The sequence below is a fragment of the Callorhinus ursinus genome, unplaced genomic scaffold (genome assembly GCF_003265705.2).
Source record: "Callorhinus ursinus isolate GAN/ISIS: 27379988/994484 unplaced genomic scaffold, GSC_fseal_2.0 scaffold33, whole genome shotgun sequence".
In the NCBI taxonomy this organism is placed as follows: Eukaryota; Metazoa; Chordata; class Mammalia; order Carnivora; family Otariidae; genus Callorhinus; species Callorhinus ursinus.
The window spans coordinates 13,533,611-13,552,923 of record NW_027397095.1 but is presented as its reverse complement, the minus strand read 5'-3'; the positions used below and the strand labels follow the sequence as shown (position 1 = coordinate 13,552,923).

The 19,313-nt window shown below is 48.8% G+C and overlaps 1 protein-coding gene across 1 annotated transcript in view; it reads right to left on the bottom strand.

The window, feature by feature from the left end:
• TMEM255A (transmembrane protein 255A) overlaps nt 1-19,313 on the bottom strand; it is a 46,586-nt gene that overhangs the window by 2,033 nt on the left and 25,240 nt on the right. Inside the window, exons 7-9 of the mRNA XM_025852673.2 lie at nt 19,137-19,225; nt 11,666-11,828; nt 5,769-5,912 (exon numbers count right to left, since the gene is read on the bottom strand). Of these exons, the coding sequence (XP_025708458.1) occupies nt 5,769-5,912; nt 11,666-11,828; nt 19,137-19,225 (396 nt within the window). The remainder of the gene's footprint in view (nt 1-5,768; nt 5,913-11,665; nt 11,829-19,136; nt 19,226-19,313) is intronic.

Below are 19,313 nucleotides of genomic sequence, written 5' to 3'. Positions count from 1 at the left end.
TTGTGGGTACCGCTGCCTTGCTCCAGCAGTGGGACATGGCTGAGGCCTGAAGACGAGGGGATTACCCGGATAGCAGGAGGCCAGGGGCCAGTTTTAGGCTCTCAGGGAGGGTGAACATAATAAGCCAATGAACAAGGCTGGAGAACTGCAATTTTCTGGTGTGTCTTAGCTCTAGGAGCAACTGGTACATTAAACAAACAAACAAACAAACACAAAAAGGGGCGCCTGAGTGGCTCAGTCGTTAAGCGTCTGCCTTTGGCTCAGGTCATGATCCCGGGGTCCTGGGATCCAGCCCTGCATCGGGCTCCCTGCTCGGCGGGAAGCCTGCTTCTCCCTCTCCCTCTGCCCCTGCTTGTGTTCCCTCTCTCGCTACGTCTCTCTCTGTCAAATGAATAAATAAAATCTTAAAACAAAAAGACCCATTTACCCCCAAATTTCTCAAGAGTTCAAGTGCTGTTTGGGGGGAGGTCATGCCTTTACTTTGTGTGGCTGGTCAGAGTCTTGAGTCCATCATGTTATTTTTTAAAGGCCTGGGGCAATCGAGACGCAGCCTTGACATGGGATTTCTGGAGCCTGAGCCCACCTGGCTGAGTCTCCTAATCCCCAGTCCTCACCCCTGCACGCCTTAGAAAGGGCTGTCCAGGTTTCTGGGTCTTGCAGGAGACACGGAAATATCTGTCCACATCATGCTGGGGCCACCATCACTCCCTCCCCCTCCCCCACCCCATCCATTATTTCTGCCCTGAGGGAAGGAATGACAGGGTCCTAGAACCTGCAGAGCCTCTAAAGACAAAACTTGAGCCAGTGGATTTGAGACAAGCCCGATTCCTTGCTAAAATCCCAACTTCTCTCCCGCCTCCGGGAAGACTTCCTGGTTTTCCATTCTGCACTGCAGGCCTCCCTCCCTCCTCCCTCCTCTCCTGCTGCTTTCCTCAATGAAGAACGCTGTCCTCTCAGCCCAGTGGGGACAAGAGTCTCCATGCCCAGGGACAGGGACGTGGTGCTTGGCCCTTCTGAATGCCGCCACGGGAGGGTGAGAACCAGGCGGCTGGTCTTAGGTGCTTCCAGCCCCAGACAGGAGGCCAAGTTTCCGACAGCGCAGCGAAAGGCAGTTCTGTCCCGAAAGGTGCTATGAGAGGCTTCTGTGGGCAGCCCCTGCCACGGGGGGGCAGTTGTACACTTTGATAGTAAAAAGGGGGGGGTGACACAACGGCCTTTGGTACTCACTTCTTGCTTTCATGTTTGGGAAGTATTCAAGTGGCCGGGGCTGGGATGTTTCTCACTTCCCTTTGAGGACGTTGGGAGCCTTAAGGATAAAATTGAAGGGCTCCTGGCAGAGCTAAGGAGCTAACTGGCTGTAGTCCACACACCCTTGGGGCCCGGTGGGGGGGGTGGGGGACAAGGCCCACAGGACCAGCACGTAGTTTCCTAGCAACAGGCAGGCACCTTGGGAAGGATTTGGCTTTGTTGCAGCTGGGGAGCTGGCCTGGTGCCTTTTGGTTCCTGCCTCCGAGTCGACTTTACTAATGGGACAGGCAGCTCAGAAGAACAGAGCTTGGAATCCTCGCTCAGCGCGAAGCATGAAAAGCACCTAGATAGCCTACTGCTGGGCCTCCGTCAGTTCGAGCTTCCCGAGTCCCTTCTTGGAGGCTGGAGCCAGAAGAGGGGCGAGGCGCAGGCGTGGCAATTCACCAGGTGGACAGGAAAGGAACCAGCCCCTGGTTAGAGTGAAGTAGGGGGACCAGCCCGGTAGGCCCGACTGGGAAGTATGGCTGGAATCCCTTTAAGGTTTTACATAAAGCTCCCCTGGGCTGAATTTCCCAGCGGAAGTGGAAACCGATGCTTTATACCCTGCGGAATTTGGACTACTTGGCTGAAACCAAAGTACAGGCAGGAGGGAAATGAACGTGTGGGCAACAGAAGTGAGTGGGGAGGTTAGCGAGGAGGCAAAGGTAGTCTCAGTTTCTATCCTTCCTGCCTTGGGGGATGGGGAGCTCATGAAGGGAAGACACCGCGGAGTCCAATGTTTGCAAGAGTCCCGTTTCTCCCAGCTCAGCACTCACAGTATCCTCGGGGCCATCTGACCAGAGTGAAGTCCTCGCTTTAGGTCTGACCACAGGGAATGTTTCCCAAGCTTCTTAACTGGACAGCTACCCAATGAGGGCACGACTTGGAGGGGTTAAAACAAAACCCTATCCCTCTCTTTCCTCTCCCTTCTCTCAGCCTCTGGGTAAAAAGGAACAGTAGTCTTCAAACAAAGTCACAAATATAGTCCTATTTGGAAATGACCCGAATGGGGAAGTTGTTTGGAAGAAAGTCTAGAAAGGTCATCTGTGATGTGGGCCCTTTTCCAATCTGAGAAGATCCTAAGGGAACTCTGGCTTTTTTTGGTGGTGGTGGTGGTGGGAGTGGGCCTGTGCTTCTAGAAGTTTTATCGTCAGAGCTGGTGTGCGTTTTGCTGATGGCTTTCTATTTATCTGGCAATGCAAGCAAGGTGTTCCCCCATCCTCTTGGCTTTCCTGGGTAAAGACTGGTATTTCCTCCTATGAAACTATAAGGGAATGAAAGTTGGTGAACAAAAGAAAGCTCAATTCAAACACACCATTTAAGTTCTAGAAGAAAACAAGTTCCTTAAAAACACATCACTTGGGGCGCCTGGGTGGCTCAGTCAGTTGAGGGTCTGACTCTTGGTTTTGGCTCAGGTCATGATCTCGGGATTGAGGGATTGAGCCCCACGGGGGACTCTGCTCTCAGTGCGGAATCTGCTGGAGATTATTTCTCTCCCTCTCCCTCCCCTTCTGCTCCTCCCCCTGCTCATGTGTGCTCTCTCTCTCTCTCTCTCTCTCTAAAATAAATAAAGTCTCTAAAAAAATTTAAAACCCCACATCACTCAAAACCCACACCACACAACTCTAAAGTCTCCAAAAAGGAAACACAAAGACAGCTCGAACCTAGAAAAAGAACCGGGAGAGGTATGAGAAGTGTCCCAGCAGCCGCTAGAGTGGGGAGCAATTTAATAATTAATCAGAGAGAGTTTACTCTCTAGAGACCCCTTCTGAGTCATGATTAGGAAGCCCATAATTTAAATCAGTAAAAAATATAAAGATCCTAAAATTAACTGGGGGAAAAAGATCTATGCTGTGCTCAGGTTTACAGCTTCTCCAAAGAATTCTTCAAGCCTCTTCTAGAGTCAGACAGACTCCAATGACAAGAGACTGGCAACGACAAGACTGTTTCCCTCAAAGGATTAAATTGGATGATATATGTGAAGCACTCGGCACCATGCTTGGTGCAGAACAAGGGCTCAGTGAATGGGAGCTGTTATTAAAAAGTAGAGGCTTCCACAAATCCCTGACGTCCGTGCTATAAACCCACAGTGTAGGTTTGGGTTAGGGACCCTGTTGCTGGGTTTCCACAGCACTCTGGGTAATAGACTATTCACTTTTTTGTCTCCACTGCTGTCCCCTGACCACCCCCCACTCAAGTCCCTGATTTCTTAATGCAATCAATCTTTCTATCCATGGCTCCTAGCACAGTGCCTGGCACATGGGAACACAGAGTAAACACCGACTGAACTGAAGCCAACAGCCCGGGTCACCACTGGCATTGTCAATCTTGTTTTCATCCCTGGGGTAGTGTCTGAATGAGGAACGATGGACGAAGAAATGTCTCCATACCCTACAGAGAGGCTTCCTATCTTAGAGTGTACAAGGACCATCACCAGGGAGATGATTGTTCCTACTTCAGGGGTTCGTTATAAAGCGAAAATTCCTAAAATCAATATAATCAACATAATTTGCTTCGATAAAAAATAAATGGAGGCGGGGCGCCTGGGTGGCTCAGTTGGTTAAGCAACTGCCTTCGGCTCAGGTCATGATCCCAGGGTCATGGGATCGGGCTCCCTGCTCGGCGGGAAGCCTGCTTCTCCCTCTCCCACTCCCCCTGCTTGTGTTCCCTCTCTCTCTGTCTCTCTCTGTCTCTCTGTCAATTAAATAAATTTAAAAAAATCTTTAAAAAATAAAAAAAAATAAGTGGAGGCAGCCTCTGGGGCTGGACCTATGTGTCTGTGGCCCCTCTATCCCAGGATGACTTTTTTTTTTTTAAGTAAGCTCTACACCCAACATGGGGCTTGAACTCAGTCCCCGAGATCAAGAGTTGCGTGCTCTGCCAACTGAGCTGGTCAGGAGCCCCCCAGGATGACTTTGTATTACTTTTTATTGCTGTGTTAATTTCAACATCTCTGCGTTCTCTCTCTCTCTTTTTTAAAGATTTTATTTAATTATGTGTGTGTGAGAGAGAGAGAGAGCACACACGAGGGAGAGCATGAGGGGGGTGCGGAGGGAGAGGGAGAAGCAACCTCCCTGCTGAGCAGGGAGCCCGACCCCAGGACCCTGGGATCCTGACCTGAGCCAAAGGCCGATGCTTCACCGACTGAGCCACCCAGGCGCCCCCATCCTTGCAGTCTCTTAAAGGACTCCTTTTGCCTCTGTCACTGCTGAAATTGTCTATGCCCTTTTTGAACAGATTCGTGTTTTCCAGTCTGTGTAGCACCTATTTGGGTAACGAGTTCCCTCTGTTGTCTACCTGTAAATACTATAAGCTTCAGAAAAGTTCCAGCATTATTTTTTTCCCAAGCTTTGATGGACACCTCCTTGTTCTGGTTCTGCATTTTATAAGAGTGAACAAGTCCGTGGTCACACTATATATATTACTGTTGCCATATACAGGCCTAGACCTCCACGCACAGCATCTAAGCCGAACAAAAGGACACTGTCTTCAACAAAATGGGACTTTCCAGGTTCAATTATTTTGTTAATCTAAAGCTGAAATTAGGTTGCCCAAGGGCTTTGTGTTTGTAAACCGGCTGGCTAATTGGAAGCACCCCCAAACAGTCATGCCTTTATGTCCCCTTGGAGCATCTAGGGGCCCTTAATCAGGAGAAGCAAATTCATTATGGGCTCCTCTCCCTTCAAAGGTATTCCCTTTGGTCCTCAAATTTTCAATTAACCAGACTTCCGTGCAATCCCACTCTTCTGTGGTCAAGGGTTGACCATCACTGTACATGTTGAAAAGACCATTTTGCTTGTTTCCTTGAAGTGCCTAGCCCAGTGCTCTGCACACAATGAAGCCCTTTTAATTAAGTGCCTTTCTTGGTTCTGTTTTTCTGTGCTTCCTCTCAGCTCGAAAGGAAAAGGGGAAAGGGCAAATTTGGTAACTCTATTTCAGACCCATGTGATAACAAGGCAAAAAAGGGGAGGGGGGTGTTATTAAAAAAACAAAACCCTTTCTCTGCGTAGTCCTAGTTAAGGAAGTCTGGAGAAAAACAAGGGACTTGTTCCTCCTTACAGATTACATTCGATCCCTTGTGTGGCCAGAGTCCCTTGTGCTAAAGAGCAGGTCTGGGCCTCTCTCTGTGGCAGAAGAATGGGAAAAGCGGCGGTTGGACAGGGGTCCATACTGACGTACTAATGAGCACGTCCCCTCCTGGGTGCCGGTCAAGGCAATTTGGGACACCTCGATCCTCATTCCTTCTCTCCCTTTTCTTCTATCTCTCTGTTTCCTGTGTCTTTCCCACCCTCTCCATTTCTCCCATCTTGCCTTTCTATAGTCTTTAAGCTTGCCACTGGTACCCACAGGCTGCTGAAGGCCGTCGGGCTGAGGGCCTGGCTACCTTGTCCATAGGAGGGAGGTCCCATAATTAGGGAGAGAACAAGACAGCAGGAATGGCAGCAAGAGTCACGGAGAGTTGTTTTTCCCTCAAAACATACCTGAAAGTCGTAAGCAGAATATGGCGGCAGGTGGGGAGGGCTATGGTAGTAGGTATTGTACGATGCCACTTGAGGACGAGCATAGTAAGAAACCGTTGGGTGGGCATTTTCAACAGAACAGTTCAGCGCTGGCAGAGCTGGGTTCTGTAGAAGAACACAAAGTAGAAACAACATAAACGTTCATCACCGGGAGAATGATTAAATAAACTGGCACGTCCATACTGTGCAATACCATGCAGCTCTTGAGCCACAACGATGTGGACCTATGGTCCCTGCCAGAGAAAGCTGTCCAGCAGACATCGTTAAGTAATAACAAGACTAGAAAGCCACCGCCAAACTAAGGAGAACAATAAAGAGATCAGTGGTGGCCAGGGGTTGTGGCTGGGGGGAGGGAGGAACAGGCAGAGCACAGAGGGTATATAGGGCGGTGACATGACCCTGTGTAATAGTATAATGATGGGTACATGTCATTATACATTTGTCCAAACCCGCAGAATTACAACACCAAGAGTGAGCCCTAAGGTGAACTATGGACTTTGGGTGACAATGACTTGGCGTTGTAGGTTCATCCTTGATAATAAATGTGCCTCTCTGCTGGGGATGTAGTCAAAGGGGGAGGCTACGTGTGGGGTGGGAGCAGGGAGGACATGGGAAATCTGTATACCTTCCTCTTTTTTTTAAGATTATATTTATTAATTTGACAGGGAGAGAGAGACAGTGAGAGAGGGAACACAAGCAGGGGGAGTGGGAGAGGGAGAAGCAGGCCTCCTGCTGAGCAGGGAGCCCGATGCGGGGCTCGATCCCAGGACCCTGGGATCATGACCTGAGCCGAAGGCAGTCGCTTAACGACTGAGCCACCCAGGTGCCCCTCTACACCTTCCTCTTAATTTTGTTGTGAACCTAAAACTCCTCCAAAAAAAAAAAAAAAAAGAACCCACTACGTTATATAGCATGATTCCTGACTTACATAAAAACAAAGACCTGAACAACTATACATGTATGTACGTTTGTAAATTAAAAGAAATTAACCTGGAAAGATTCACAACAGACTGTCAACTGTGGTTATCTCTGGGGAGGGAAGTAGCATCAGGAGGTAAATGGGGATCCTTCACTTTCTTTCCTTTTTTTTTTTTAACTTAAGTAGGCTCCATGCCCAACGTGGAGCCCAGTGTGGGGCTTGAACTCATGACCCTGAGATCCAGACCTGAGCTGAGATCAAGAGCTCGACCCTTAACTGACTGAGCCACGCAGGTGCCCTCCTTTTATATATATATATATATAATAGGTATTACTTGTGTCATTTTCCCCCAATTTATTATTTTGAAAAATTCAAACCTACAGAAAATTTGAAATCATGTAAAAAAACCAAAAAGACAAAGGAAAGAATAAGACCCCAAATACACTGCTAAAGGAAGTCACCACTGCTCATTAGTTCCCAAACAGGGCTGTCCCAAGCAGGACCTTATGAGTGCCACATGGGTCAAGGTGCAGGGTAAGTGTTTTTCCCGTTTTCCGTGTCATTGACACTGCTGCCATTGGCGTGGATAATCAAGAGCTGTCTGCAAAATCATTGAGTCTTGATTCTTGGTACATATCTACTCCACATTAACGGAGAGCAGAAGCTTCCTCTCAAGTGATGAAAGCGTGTGGGCAGGCTTTGGCAATGGGCTACAGGCAGCCACGCCGGGGGTGTTGGCACAGGAATCTTCCTTAGAGCAAGTTTCAACACAGTTCTACTGCTCTCTTCCTTGGAGTGGGTTACTGTTTACATCTCTGGGAGGTTTGAAGAGCTACAAACCTCAGGCATTACAATGCAACTCCCAGACAAGCAGAGAAATGTTTGTCAGCCCCTCCCACGCTCGGGAGAGGGCTGAGATTCTTGACCATTCCAAGGGCTGGCTTGCTTTATAGAGAAAGAGTGCTCAGAAACGCCCTTACCTCTCCACCAGAATGCTAAGAAGAAATTTCATCCCCGAGGAAGTCCCAGAAAGCATGTTCCCTTGGCCTTCTGTCAGTTAAAAGCACGCTCTCCAGCTCTTGCAAAATGAAACCAGTTCTTCTATGCAAATAAACTAAGCCTAGCCAGAGAGAAACAATCATGCAATGTAAACTCTATAAAATAAATTGTTGTGTGTTCAGAGAAGAGGCCGGGGGGGGGGGGCGGGATCATCTTTGAAAGGAAGTTGACTATTACAGAGAAAGCGACACAAGAGGAAGATGGAATGAGCACAGAAAAGGCACGGAAGAGAGGAGAGTCCAGGGTAGAGGGTGTGGACAGAATGGGCAGGGCAAGAGAGGCCGGGGGAGCAAAGGGAGGTAAACGGTCGGGCAGGGAAGGGGCCCAAGAGATGGCTCCAAATAAATGTCTGGTGAGGCCTTACATCGCTGTGATTTTATAACACATTTGGGCTCTGTGTCTGTGTGTGCGTACAGCAGTGTGTGTATTCCTGTTAAAACCCTGGGGCTCCGCGGGCGCCTGGGTGGCTCAGTCAAGTGTCTGCCTTGGGCTCAGGTCATGATCCCGGGGTCCCAGGATCGAGTCCCGCATCGGGCTCTCCGCTCAGCAGGGAGTCGGCTTCTCCCTCCGACCCTCCCCCCTCTTGTGCTCTCTCTCTCTCTCTCTCTCTCTCTCACTTTCTCTCCCTCAAATAAATAAATAAATAAAATCTTTAGAAAAACAACTCTGGGGCTCTAAAGCTGTGAGACCCGCCCCCAATCACTGATCAGTCACATTCTGAGCTCCAGGGGAACACGAAATTTCTAGGCGGCCCAGGAAATGGTGAACGCAGTCTTGCCTGGACGAGACTGAGTCTATTCTGAGGCGATGATTGTGGACTTTGGAAAGAGTGCCACTTTTATGCCTCCCTGCTTTCCTCCAAACCAGAGACACCAAAGATGAGAAACTGGCAAGATACAGTCACCTTTTAAAGACCCATCTCAACTTCTTCTATCTTGGATCAACAGACACTTCATCAAACATTTCTCAAAGATCCTTTTCCCCATGCCGCCGCTGGTCAGGGAATGAGGACATCCTTGTTCCTCTCAGGAGGCCACATTCTGGAAGCGGCGGCTCCTAGCTGATCATGTTGTCAGCTGCCAGCTCCCAGCCCTTGGCTCCTGTCCTCACTCCCTAGGAATGGCTTTCACCAGCCAGCCCCCCGCGGGCCTCCCTGCACATCCCCGGACCTTCTGCTCAGCGGGGAGGCACACCACGAGTCACCAACCGCGTTTGGACCCAGGCCAAAGACTGTATTTAGGCTCACCTGGCTGATGTTCCAGGATGGCCTACACCACATCTCATTTTAGTAAAGCCATCAAAGTAAGGGCTCTTCCCGGGCCCCCCGTCTTCCATTCCCGCTCACTCTCCCATCTCACGAATCGGATCTTTGCTCTCAGTCTTCCGTTTTGCCCACTGGTCCTTGACTGAGTTCCCAGGCCCTGCATTTGTACTTCTCTGGCCCTCCTCCTTTCCTCCTAAGGAAGCTCTGGACAGCTGGAAACAACTCGCCTTTAACTGTTCTAAATTAAAGCCGCTAAACAAAGGAGTTAATGTGTGTTGAAACACTTGTGGAACCGGAAAGGGCTATCCAAACATTGGTCCAGGCAGCTGGGGTGCAGTAGAAAGAGCAAAGGCTCTGGCATCGGACAAAGCTGGGCTCCAGTCCCAGCTCTGCTGTTTAGTTCTGGGCAAGTCACTTGACCTCTGTTGGCCTGTTTCCTCATCTGTTAAATGGGGGCAGTAATACTTATCTCATCAGGTAGTAATAGTGGGGAGGAGTGAAGAAAGTAATTGTGCAAAAGCCCTTTGTATAAAGGACCATCGTCACTGCTACCTTTCAGGACAGACCCTCAACAAACCCCCTTTCCCCCTAAAGATCAAAGGTCACAGTGAAATGAAGAGTCCAGAAATAAACCTGTACATCGACAGTCAACTGACTCCTTGCAGGAACCCCATGGAGCCTACCGAGTAGCCACCACCCACTGCATTTGTGCCTCAGGGTAGCTCGGCCACCCAGGTCTGAAAGCACTAGGAATGTTCCAGAGAACCCTTAACACCCATCCTGCTGTCCCATCTCCTCAATTCACCAACCCCAGAGCTTCTCCTCCAGCCAGAGTGGCTCACATTCTGCATGGCGCCTCTGCTTTCAGCCGCCCCCTGAGGAAAGTCTCCAAGAACACAGGGCATTCTTTGTTCAACCCAGGAACAGTTTTTCTGAAGCCCTCTCACCCCAAAGCTCCCTTAGGCCCAGCCCTACGGGACTTCCTTCCTCCAACGGTCCCATCTATGCTGATGTGTCCCCCACTCCTTAGCGCTCCGGCTCGCCCTGGCGTGGGGAGGGGGGCGCAGGAATGAGAAATGTGTGTATGAGGGGCGCCTGGGTGGCTCAGTCAGTTGAGCGCCCGACTCTGGGTTTTGGCTCAGGTTGTAATCTCAGGGTCGTGAGCTCAAGCCCTGTGTCGGGCTCTGCGCTGGGCGTGGAGTCCGCTTGAGATTCTCTCTCCCTCTCCCTCCTCCCCGCCCCTGGCTCTCACTCTCTTTCTCTCTCTAAAAATAAATAAATAGAAAGTTAAAAAAAAGGGGGGGGGATGCGTGAGTGAGAGAGGGAGAGAAAAAAAGACCGACAGACAGGACGTGAGCAGGGAAGGAATTCTCTTGACTTGGAGTCACCAGCAGGAACACTCAATAACTTCCTGACAACTTGGTCGTGCTCTGGAGTGTTTTCTTTTCCCTTGTCTTACCCCCCCTCCCTTCACTTTCCATTGCTTAGCCTTTTGACAGTCCAAGGTCAAGTTACAAACTGCCTTTCAGGTTCCTGTTCCTCAGAGAGCCCAAAATGGGACAGAAACAGCCCCGGGCTGAGGGGCTATCTGCCTCCTTTCTGGGGTCAAAGGAAAACCCCTTTTAGGCACAAAATAATTCCCTAAACACATGAAGGACCCCTCTAAAGCAGTGGTACTCAATACTGGCTGCAGAGCAGAACCATCTGGGGAACTTATAAAAATATTGATGCCCGTGCTTCAATTTAGACCAATTAAATTAGAAACTCTGGAGGAGGGGTCCAGGCATCTGGGCTCTTTAAACACCTCAGGTGATTCTATTCTAATAGGAAGCCAGGTTGACAACCATAGCTCTAAAGCTATTATCTCCATAATTAGAGATCAAGGTTTGTTAAATGAGCAAAGAAATGCTTAGAAACGCTTTAAAAGCACAGGAAGGAAGAAGCCCCCTATTATGGGGCACTTACTGGGTGCACGCGCGTGAGCGCGCGCGCACACACACACACACACACACACACACACATATGGCAAGGAGTTGAGAGGGAAGATAGGGAACTCAGGGAGGCTGAGGTTGAGGACAAGACCCTGCAAACAGCTTAGCCCAGGGCTGGCCCTTCCAGTGGAGAAAGAGAAGAGCCCACATGGTCTTTCTGGAGAAACTCCAGGATGAAATTCCTGGGGAGGGGGAGACTAACATTACTCTTACCTGAGCTAAAAAACCTCTTTTCTTCCAACTCTCCCAAATCTGTTTAAAAAAAAAAAAAACAAAACTGCCCAGAAAGGTTTCTACTAAAAGTGTGTGTTTGGGCGGGGGGGAACATGAAAGGCTATGTTTACATAACCAGCATGAACGGGAGAATTGAGGCCACCAGCTCCTCACCCCCGCCCCCCAGAATGTGCCTCAAGAACACGGGCAACTCATGTTAACAAGAAATTTTTGCAGACTAATGACATTGCCTGGCTCCTTCAACTTGAGATGTTGGAAGGCAGTTACATTCTTAAAGCAATGGCTTCTGATTCCTCCCTTCAAAACATGGGTCCCCATGGCCTCCAACTTCCTAGGCTCCACCTTGGTCCCCAGCAGGGGCTCTGGAATGGGAAGGCACTTCCTTCCTTACCATGTCCTTAAAGCCTCCAAGGACAGCGGCAGTGATGATGCCCAGGAACAGGCCGACGATGTTGAGGATGGTGGCAGACCAGAGCAGGTGGTAGAGGTGAATGATGTCCTGGCAGCTGCTGACGTCGATGTATTCATAGTACCCACCAGTGATCTCCACGCGGCTGGACAGGGAGAAGCACACACCCGTCAGTCCCCAGGAAGCAGGCTGTCCCCCGAGGCTTCGGCTACCACGTAGCTCAGCGAAAAGACAGGTGAGCAGGTGGGCAGGTAGGGTGAGGGACAGCATAGCCGTGAATGCACTGGGGGAGTGAGGCACTATGATAAAGTGTGATTGCTGTTTATCCAAAAAAATAAATTAAAAAAACCACCTCCCCCCTACCAGGGAAACACTTGTCACCATCACTAACAGAATAGGTATGCCTATCAATCTGTCATCATAGATGCCGATCAAATCTACGATTGGGAAAAATAATACAATAGTACCCAGTATTAGATAGCATATATTGACCCTTGCTCCGTGCCAGGCACAGTGCTAAGCATTTTACACGCGTGAATTCGTTAAATCTGTGCTGTCCAATATGGTTAGCTACTGGTCATGTGACTGCTTAAATTTAAATTAATTAAGATGAAGTAAAACAAAAAATTCAGTTGCTCAGGCTCACCAGCCACATTTCAAGTGCTCAATAGCCACACTTCCAAAAGCCACACTAGAGGCGGGCTACTGCACTGGACAGAGCAGATTGCTTTACCATTTTTGCAGAAAGTTCTATTAGACAGCACTGCAAACCCTTACACTATTCTATGAGGTACGTACTATCACCATTCCCATTTTCCAGATGAAGAAACTGAAGCACAGAGAGGTTAGGAACTTGCCCAAGTCATAAGTGGTAAAGCTGGGATCCGAATTCAGGCTTCAAAGATTTCGCCGTTTCCTCTTTCAAAACAAAACAGCAACAAACACAACAACAACGTCCCAGGAAAGAACTGAAGCCAAGCTGCTGCCCAAAACCCGAATCTCACCTCCTTGGAGAGGCCTTCCCTGGCCACACTCAGTCCAAAGCCACCCCCACCCTCTCCCCGCCCAGCCACCGTCCCTCACATTACTTGCTGTGGACTGAATTGTGTCCTCCTCCCACATTCGCAAGTTGAAGCCCTAACTCCCAATAGGATTGCATTCCGACACAGACAGGGCTTTTAGGAAGTAATTGAGGTTAAATGAGGTCAGAAGCGTGGAGCCCTAATCCGATAAGATTGATGGCTTTATAAAAAGAGGAAGAGAGAGAGAGAGAGAGAGAGAGAGAGAGAGAGAAATCTCTCTCCAGCTACATGCACACACTGAGGAAAGGCCAGGTGAGGACACAGGGAGAAGGTGGGTGTCTGCAAGCCAGGAAGAGAGCCCTCCCCAGACCCCCGCCATGTGGGCACCCTGACCTCAGACTTCCAGCCTCCAGAACTCTGAGCAAATGAATGTCTCTTGTTGAAGCCACCCAGTCTATGGTATTTACCATGGCAGCCTGAGCTGCCTAATACATTACCCTCCTTGAATTGCTCTCTAGCACTCATTCATTACTGTCTGTCTCTCCGACCTGAACGGAAGCTCTAGGGCAGGGACTCGGTTTGTTTTGTCCACTGCTGTCCCTGACACCTAGCTGGTGCTCCATAAACACTTGTTGAGCTGATTCAATGAAAGTTCCTGTCTTCTTGGATGTTGCAAACTAGTTTACAACTTGGCCGCTGGAATCGCTAATGAATCTCCAACATTGTGGTTCTTAAAATGAAAGTCACGACCAAAACGCCCTGGCGTCGGGGTGGTTATTAGGTGGGACTCCCCTCTTAGAAGAACCCTGGAAGTGAAAAGGGGAAAAAAATTAAAGCTTAGCCTCCAAAGCGAACCAGGGAGGGACTGTTCATGCAAGAAAAGACTTTTTAAACTTCACAGATGATTTTATTTTATCTTGGGATTCTTTAAAATCAGTGTTTTCGGTGTTTTTTCTGAGGACTTGCCATCCGTGCAGTTACGGGACAGACTGCATCAGAACCATCTGTGTTTGTGTGTATGAGTGCCTGCCTGTGTGTGTCAGTGTGTTATTTGTGTGTCTGCGGGTGCATATGTCTTGGAGAAAGAGATGCTTAAACATGCAGATTCCCAGGCCCCAGGCCCACAGACTCTGGCAGAATCTCTTAGGGTGAGGCTCAGGGATCTGTGTTAACGAGCTCACTGATGTTTGAAACCCACTGTTTTATTTGTTTGTTTTTTATTTTTAAAGGAAACTCTGCCCCCAAAGTGGGGCTCCAACTCTCGACCCTGAGATCAACAGTCGCACACTCCACCCGACAGAGCCCGCCAGGTGCCTTGAAACCCACTGTTTTAAATAGTAAGCTTCCTTAGTGAAATTTTAAAGATGTCTTCATTCCTTGGAATTTGAACTGGATTTCAGTATGTTCAAGGGCAGAGCTGGAGCCCACCCACAAGCAGGAAGGGATACACAGAAAGCTTATTGCCTAAAGCTTAAAGACCCGTGGCTCTCTGCATACATCCATGAACATAGTAACTCCAAAGTAATTATTACTTGTGGCAGGTAGAATATTTTCTTTTTGATAGTATCAAATAAGAATATGTATATCTAGCTATCATAGATGTCGATCAAATCTACAATTCTGAAAAATAATGCAATTATAATAGCAAAAAGTGTTATAGTCCTTACTATTATCTGGTACTATTCTAAGCAGTTTGCAAACACTAACTTACTTGTCTAAGCCTGGGCGACTCAATGAGAGAATGCACCAAAGCACCACTCCAGCACATAATAAGAGCCCCCGGCAAAACATGTAGCCATGGTTTTTTTTCCCTTCTAAGAGCCAGCCTCTGGCAACGAACCTTAGAATTTCCTTATTAAAAGGGTTGATACTTGAAAGGCGCAGACCACACCACCATGATAGGTTAGTGGTTTGTTTAAAAATATTCAATAATTTTAGATACTATATGTTTGGTTCCAGTTTGAGCAGGTTCAGCAGCTACTGAAATATTTTTTACTTAACCATGAAGGAAAAGAACATTAATACTTAGACCTGGTTCAGGGTTTAGCAAAATGAATGCGGTTTGTTTCTGTGTGAGATTCATGATTCCACTTGGTTCAGTCTCCAGGACCGCAAGGCCCTCCTACCAGTCCCTACCACTGCCCGATTAAGCTTCCTCAAACATTTTTAAAACTGAATAATTCATTTAATCAAAATCTTTCCATGGCTCCCCATTCATTACCTTCCGGCAAAAGGGTCCAAATTCCTCAGCCTGCCATAATCCGAGTCCAAAATGGAGTCCACGCTCCAGCTAACCTGGGGCCCCCAGGAGCCCAGACCCGGCCATGCTGGGTACTTATTCCAAACCTATGCTCCGATTTCTCTCCCTGCATGGAAGGTACTGCCTTCTGTTCTCTGCCTGTCCTAACCTCTCCCACTGCTTGAAGCTTCCATACCCATCTCTCCAGTGTCTCCCTCAAGGACTCCAGTGCCCCATTCACTGGCTTTTTCCCTGGACTCCCACAGCCTCAGACAGTCTGTTCCTCTTAGTTTGGCACTTTGCAAATATCAGTAATTCAGTTAGTCATTCAATCCGATGTTTATTGAGGGCCCACTCAGTGCTGAGTACTGTTCTGGGTGCTGAGGCTACAGCCAAGGTGGATGTAACGTCTCCATCTAAATTGTAACCTCTTGAGGGTGAGGGTCATCTCTTACACATCTGTTGTGTCTCCCTCACTGCCTAGCATAGTGGGAGAAACGTTGTAAGTCATCAATAAATACCTGGTGAATGAGTAACTGAGTTCAAAGACTGTGGCATTGATCGTGAGCTTGATTACCCAATATGGGCTTTTACCTTCTTGCTCCCAACTTGCTGGGTGTGCCTGGAGGAACAGATAACCTCTCTGTGTTTCAGTCGCCTCCTTAACCAAGGAGGAGGCAACAGATCTTGGATAAGGCAGCAGGGCATCCTTCCGCTCTTCCATAGGGGCCTGGAGCCATGGGAATCTTTGTATGGGTCTAAGCTGCCCTCCCCACAACCCCACTGGTAAACTGAGTTCCGTCAGGGTAAAATTACGCTTTCTCCATACCTATTCTTCTCGAACAGTCCTTGGCACATATTTCAGGAGCTCAAGAAAAGTTTGCTGAAGGGAGGAACGAATGAAAGTAAGCTATCTCCTTTCGTTTTGTTACCAGCTGAAGTAGTTCACAAACCACCCCATATCCTTCCATTTCCTTTAGGTGACACGCTGGAAACCAGTGATACTGACTTGACCTCTCCAAAGCTGAGTGAAGTGCTCTGAGAGGCAGCTGCTGAGGAGCTGTGTCCTAGAGAAGGCCACCTTCCTGTGCAAGGCTAAATGGAATAATCTATGTTTGGTATTAAAACCTCACTGCCTTGACGTCAAGGAAGGTCTGTGGGTTTGAGGGGACAGTAGAAACTCTGTTTCCATAGCTCTGTACAAATGACTGCCTGATGTTTTTGTTCCCACTTTTTTTTTCTTGGACTTCTTTCCAGGAAATGGACTCGGGGAGCTGCCAATCGATTAAAAATAGGTTTCGTGTGAGGAAAACAAATACGCACTCAGCAAAATTAAAGCCCCCGCGTCTCTCAGAATGCTTGTTGCTAGCTATATTTAGGCCTGGAGTGCAGGTCTCTTTGGAGCTGGCTGGAAAAAGCCTCGGGACAAGGAAAAACTTTGCCCTCTATTGTAGGATCATTGCCTCTTAAAGTCTCGTGGGCCTTGGTTTATGACCCCAGTGGGACTGTTTCCTGATGGAAAGTTCAGGAAATCTTTTCCTAGTGGCTTTGCCTTTGGAAACTTTGCACTGCAGACAGGGCCTTGACTGATGCCCGGGGCTGGTCTCGGTAGGTGAAAACCATTTCCAGGCTTGAAGATCTTTAGGGACAATGTCCCCGTGACCCCTCTTAGTTGCCTAGGCCAATACTTTATCTTCCTGGTGAAAAGGGTGTTCTTCTTTTTGGTACTTTGCAACAAATGTCACTCCTGTTTCATTAGGTCTTTACTCATGCCCGGTCCTGTGTCAGGGCCTGGGGGTACAGATAAGATGAAGTCATGTTCCCTGCCTTTAGAGCCTTGAAGACCATACTGGCATAACTTGCTTTAAGAAAGTAAGAAAGTCAGTTATTATCAAGTTCAGATTGACAGGAAGATATATTGTGCTCGAGCCTCCGCTTTCGGGAAAAAAAAAAATTCACCTAAGGACTCAGCTAAATGGAATTTAAAGTAGGATTTAGTTTATTCAAAGCTTTTCCAGCAACACAGTTAATTGCAGAGAGAAAGGTGTGTCTGCAAGAAGTCACTTCGCAGCCCTCCGGGGCTGGTCGGCTCCCAGACCCGGCGCCCCCCCCCCCCCCCAGGCACCCAGGCCAGGAAGTGGGAAAACAGGGGGAGTGGAGAGCAGTGTGGGGGGGAGAAGGAGAGAGAAGGACAGCAGCAGGGAAGGGGAGGGAAGGGGAGGCAAAAGGAAAGAGAGCAAAATAACCCCAATTCCCCTAGGACCTATTTTACATTCCTTTGATCATTTTTGGAAGGATGAGCTCAGGAAGTACAATTATAGCCAGCTCTCCATCACCACTGCGAAGGAGGGAAGTCCTTTACAAGTGTTAGTTATTATTACAACATGAATAATTGAACCTCCCAGATAATCCCCAAACCTTATTTGAGTCCTTAAGTTTTCTCTTCCTCTGCCTGCCCAACCTTTTAACGAAATGAGGCTGGTGTGAGTTCCCCCCCACGTCACCTCCCTGCCTCCAGGCTGTCCGGTCTTGATCCTCAGACCAGAGGGACAGGCCCCCCAATACCAAGAGGAGGGAGTGGGAGTGAGGAGGGGGCTGCATCCATCTGACTCCTCTGGATTTAGCTCCATCCAGGCCCCCTCTGCCAACTCCTTTCTTCCTCTCTACCTTTCCAGGCCCTCTGCTCCCCATCTTCCATATGCTATAGCATTCAGTGGTTTATGGGGTCTGGGTTGAGTCCAGTTGCTTACAGGGTCAAGTCCAAAGTCATTCTCGTGGCCAGTGAGCCCTCTATGACTGGGCCTCTGACTATAGCTCAGTCCTCACTTCCTACCCCCTGTCAAACTGCCCCTACCCCACAACTACTGGGAATACCCTCCCCACCTCTACCCCCTTTTGGTTTGTTTTCTAACTCCCTACTTACCCTTTATTTTTTTTTTTCATTTGTTTGACAGAGAGAGACACAGCGAGAGAGGGAACACAAGCAGGGGGAGCGGGAGAGGGAGAAGCAGGCTCCCCGCCGAGCAGGGAGCCCGATGTGGGGCTCGATCCCAGGACCCTGGGATCATGACCTGAGCCGAAGGCAGACACTTAACACCTGAGCCACTCAGGCGCCCCCTCTACTTACCCTTTAAATTTCACCTCCCACATCACCTCCTCCTACATTCCTCCTCCTTGACACTGTCCCCCAGCAACTCTGACTTCACTCATTTGGGTGGCCAGGGTCCCCAGTATGCCCACTGATCCCCACTCTACTTATCACACTCTGTTGTCTGTAATCAGTTGTCTACACGTCTGTCTTCCCTACTAGTCTGTGAGCTCCTCAACAGTAGACCCTGTATTCCTACCACCTAAATATGTTTTGAAAGAAAGAGTAAGTGATGTTTTTGCAATTAGAGGGCAGAGAACCAGAATGGTTATGACAGGACTAGCACCAAGCCTGCTCCTGCCTCGGGGCCTTTGCACTTGCTATTCCTGCTGCTTGAAACACTCTTACCCCAGGTATTTACTTGGGTTGCCCTCTGGCTTCATTCAGGTCTCTGCACAAATGTCCCCTCCTCAAAGAGACCCTCCCTGGCTACTCTGTCTCACACAGCACACGTGCTCTTCACCTTGTCACTATCTACCACCCCAGGCTCATTTTTTTCTCAGACCTCTGATCAACACTTGGCATATTATATATTCATGTGCTATCGACTGTCTTCCCTAATAAAATATAAACTTCATCAGGGCAAGGACTTTTATTCTGTTTGCTGCTGAATCAGCAGTGTCTAGAACAGGGCCAGGCCCAGAGAAAGTGCTCAATAACTATTTGTTGAGTGCTATTGAACTTGCGCTTGAGACAGAACTTGGTTTGAACCCTATCTCTACCATTTCAAGTTCTGTGTGACCTTGAGCCAGGTGTCTGCTTCCTCTGAACCTCACTCTCAACATCTGTAAAATGGAGATGGTCAACCTACGTACATCAGAGGTGAGGACTAAATGAGATCAAATATTCCAAAGCACTCTGCACGGCGCCTGGCACAGAGAAGGCAAGTAACGCTTATTAGCTGAAATCTGTTGACAGACCAACGTCTTCCATTTCTCTGATCCATAGCACGTGCCCTTGGCACTCTGTCCTCCCGCCCCCACCCCTTCTAGTCCCCGTTGGGGTCCGACCGTTATTCCCCGAGCCTGGGCGTTCAGCACGTACTTGCCACAGTTGTAGAGGTCACAGCAGAAACAGGTGTTGCCCCGGATGCGAGGCGTGCAGAATCCTCGGCTGAGGTGAGGGCAGTTCACCTGAGGGCACACACAACAGTGAGGAGATGGGCTGGCACGGGATGGGGGGCAGGACCCTCTGGGACTGGAAATATGAGTTAGTGACTGA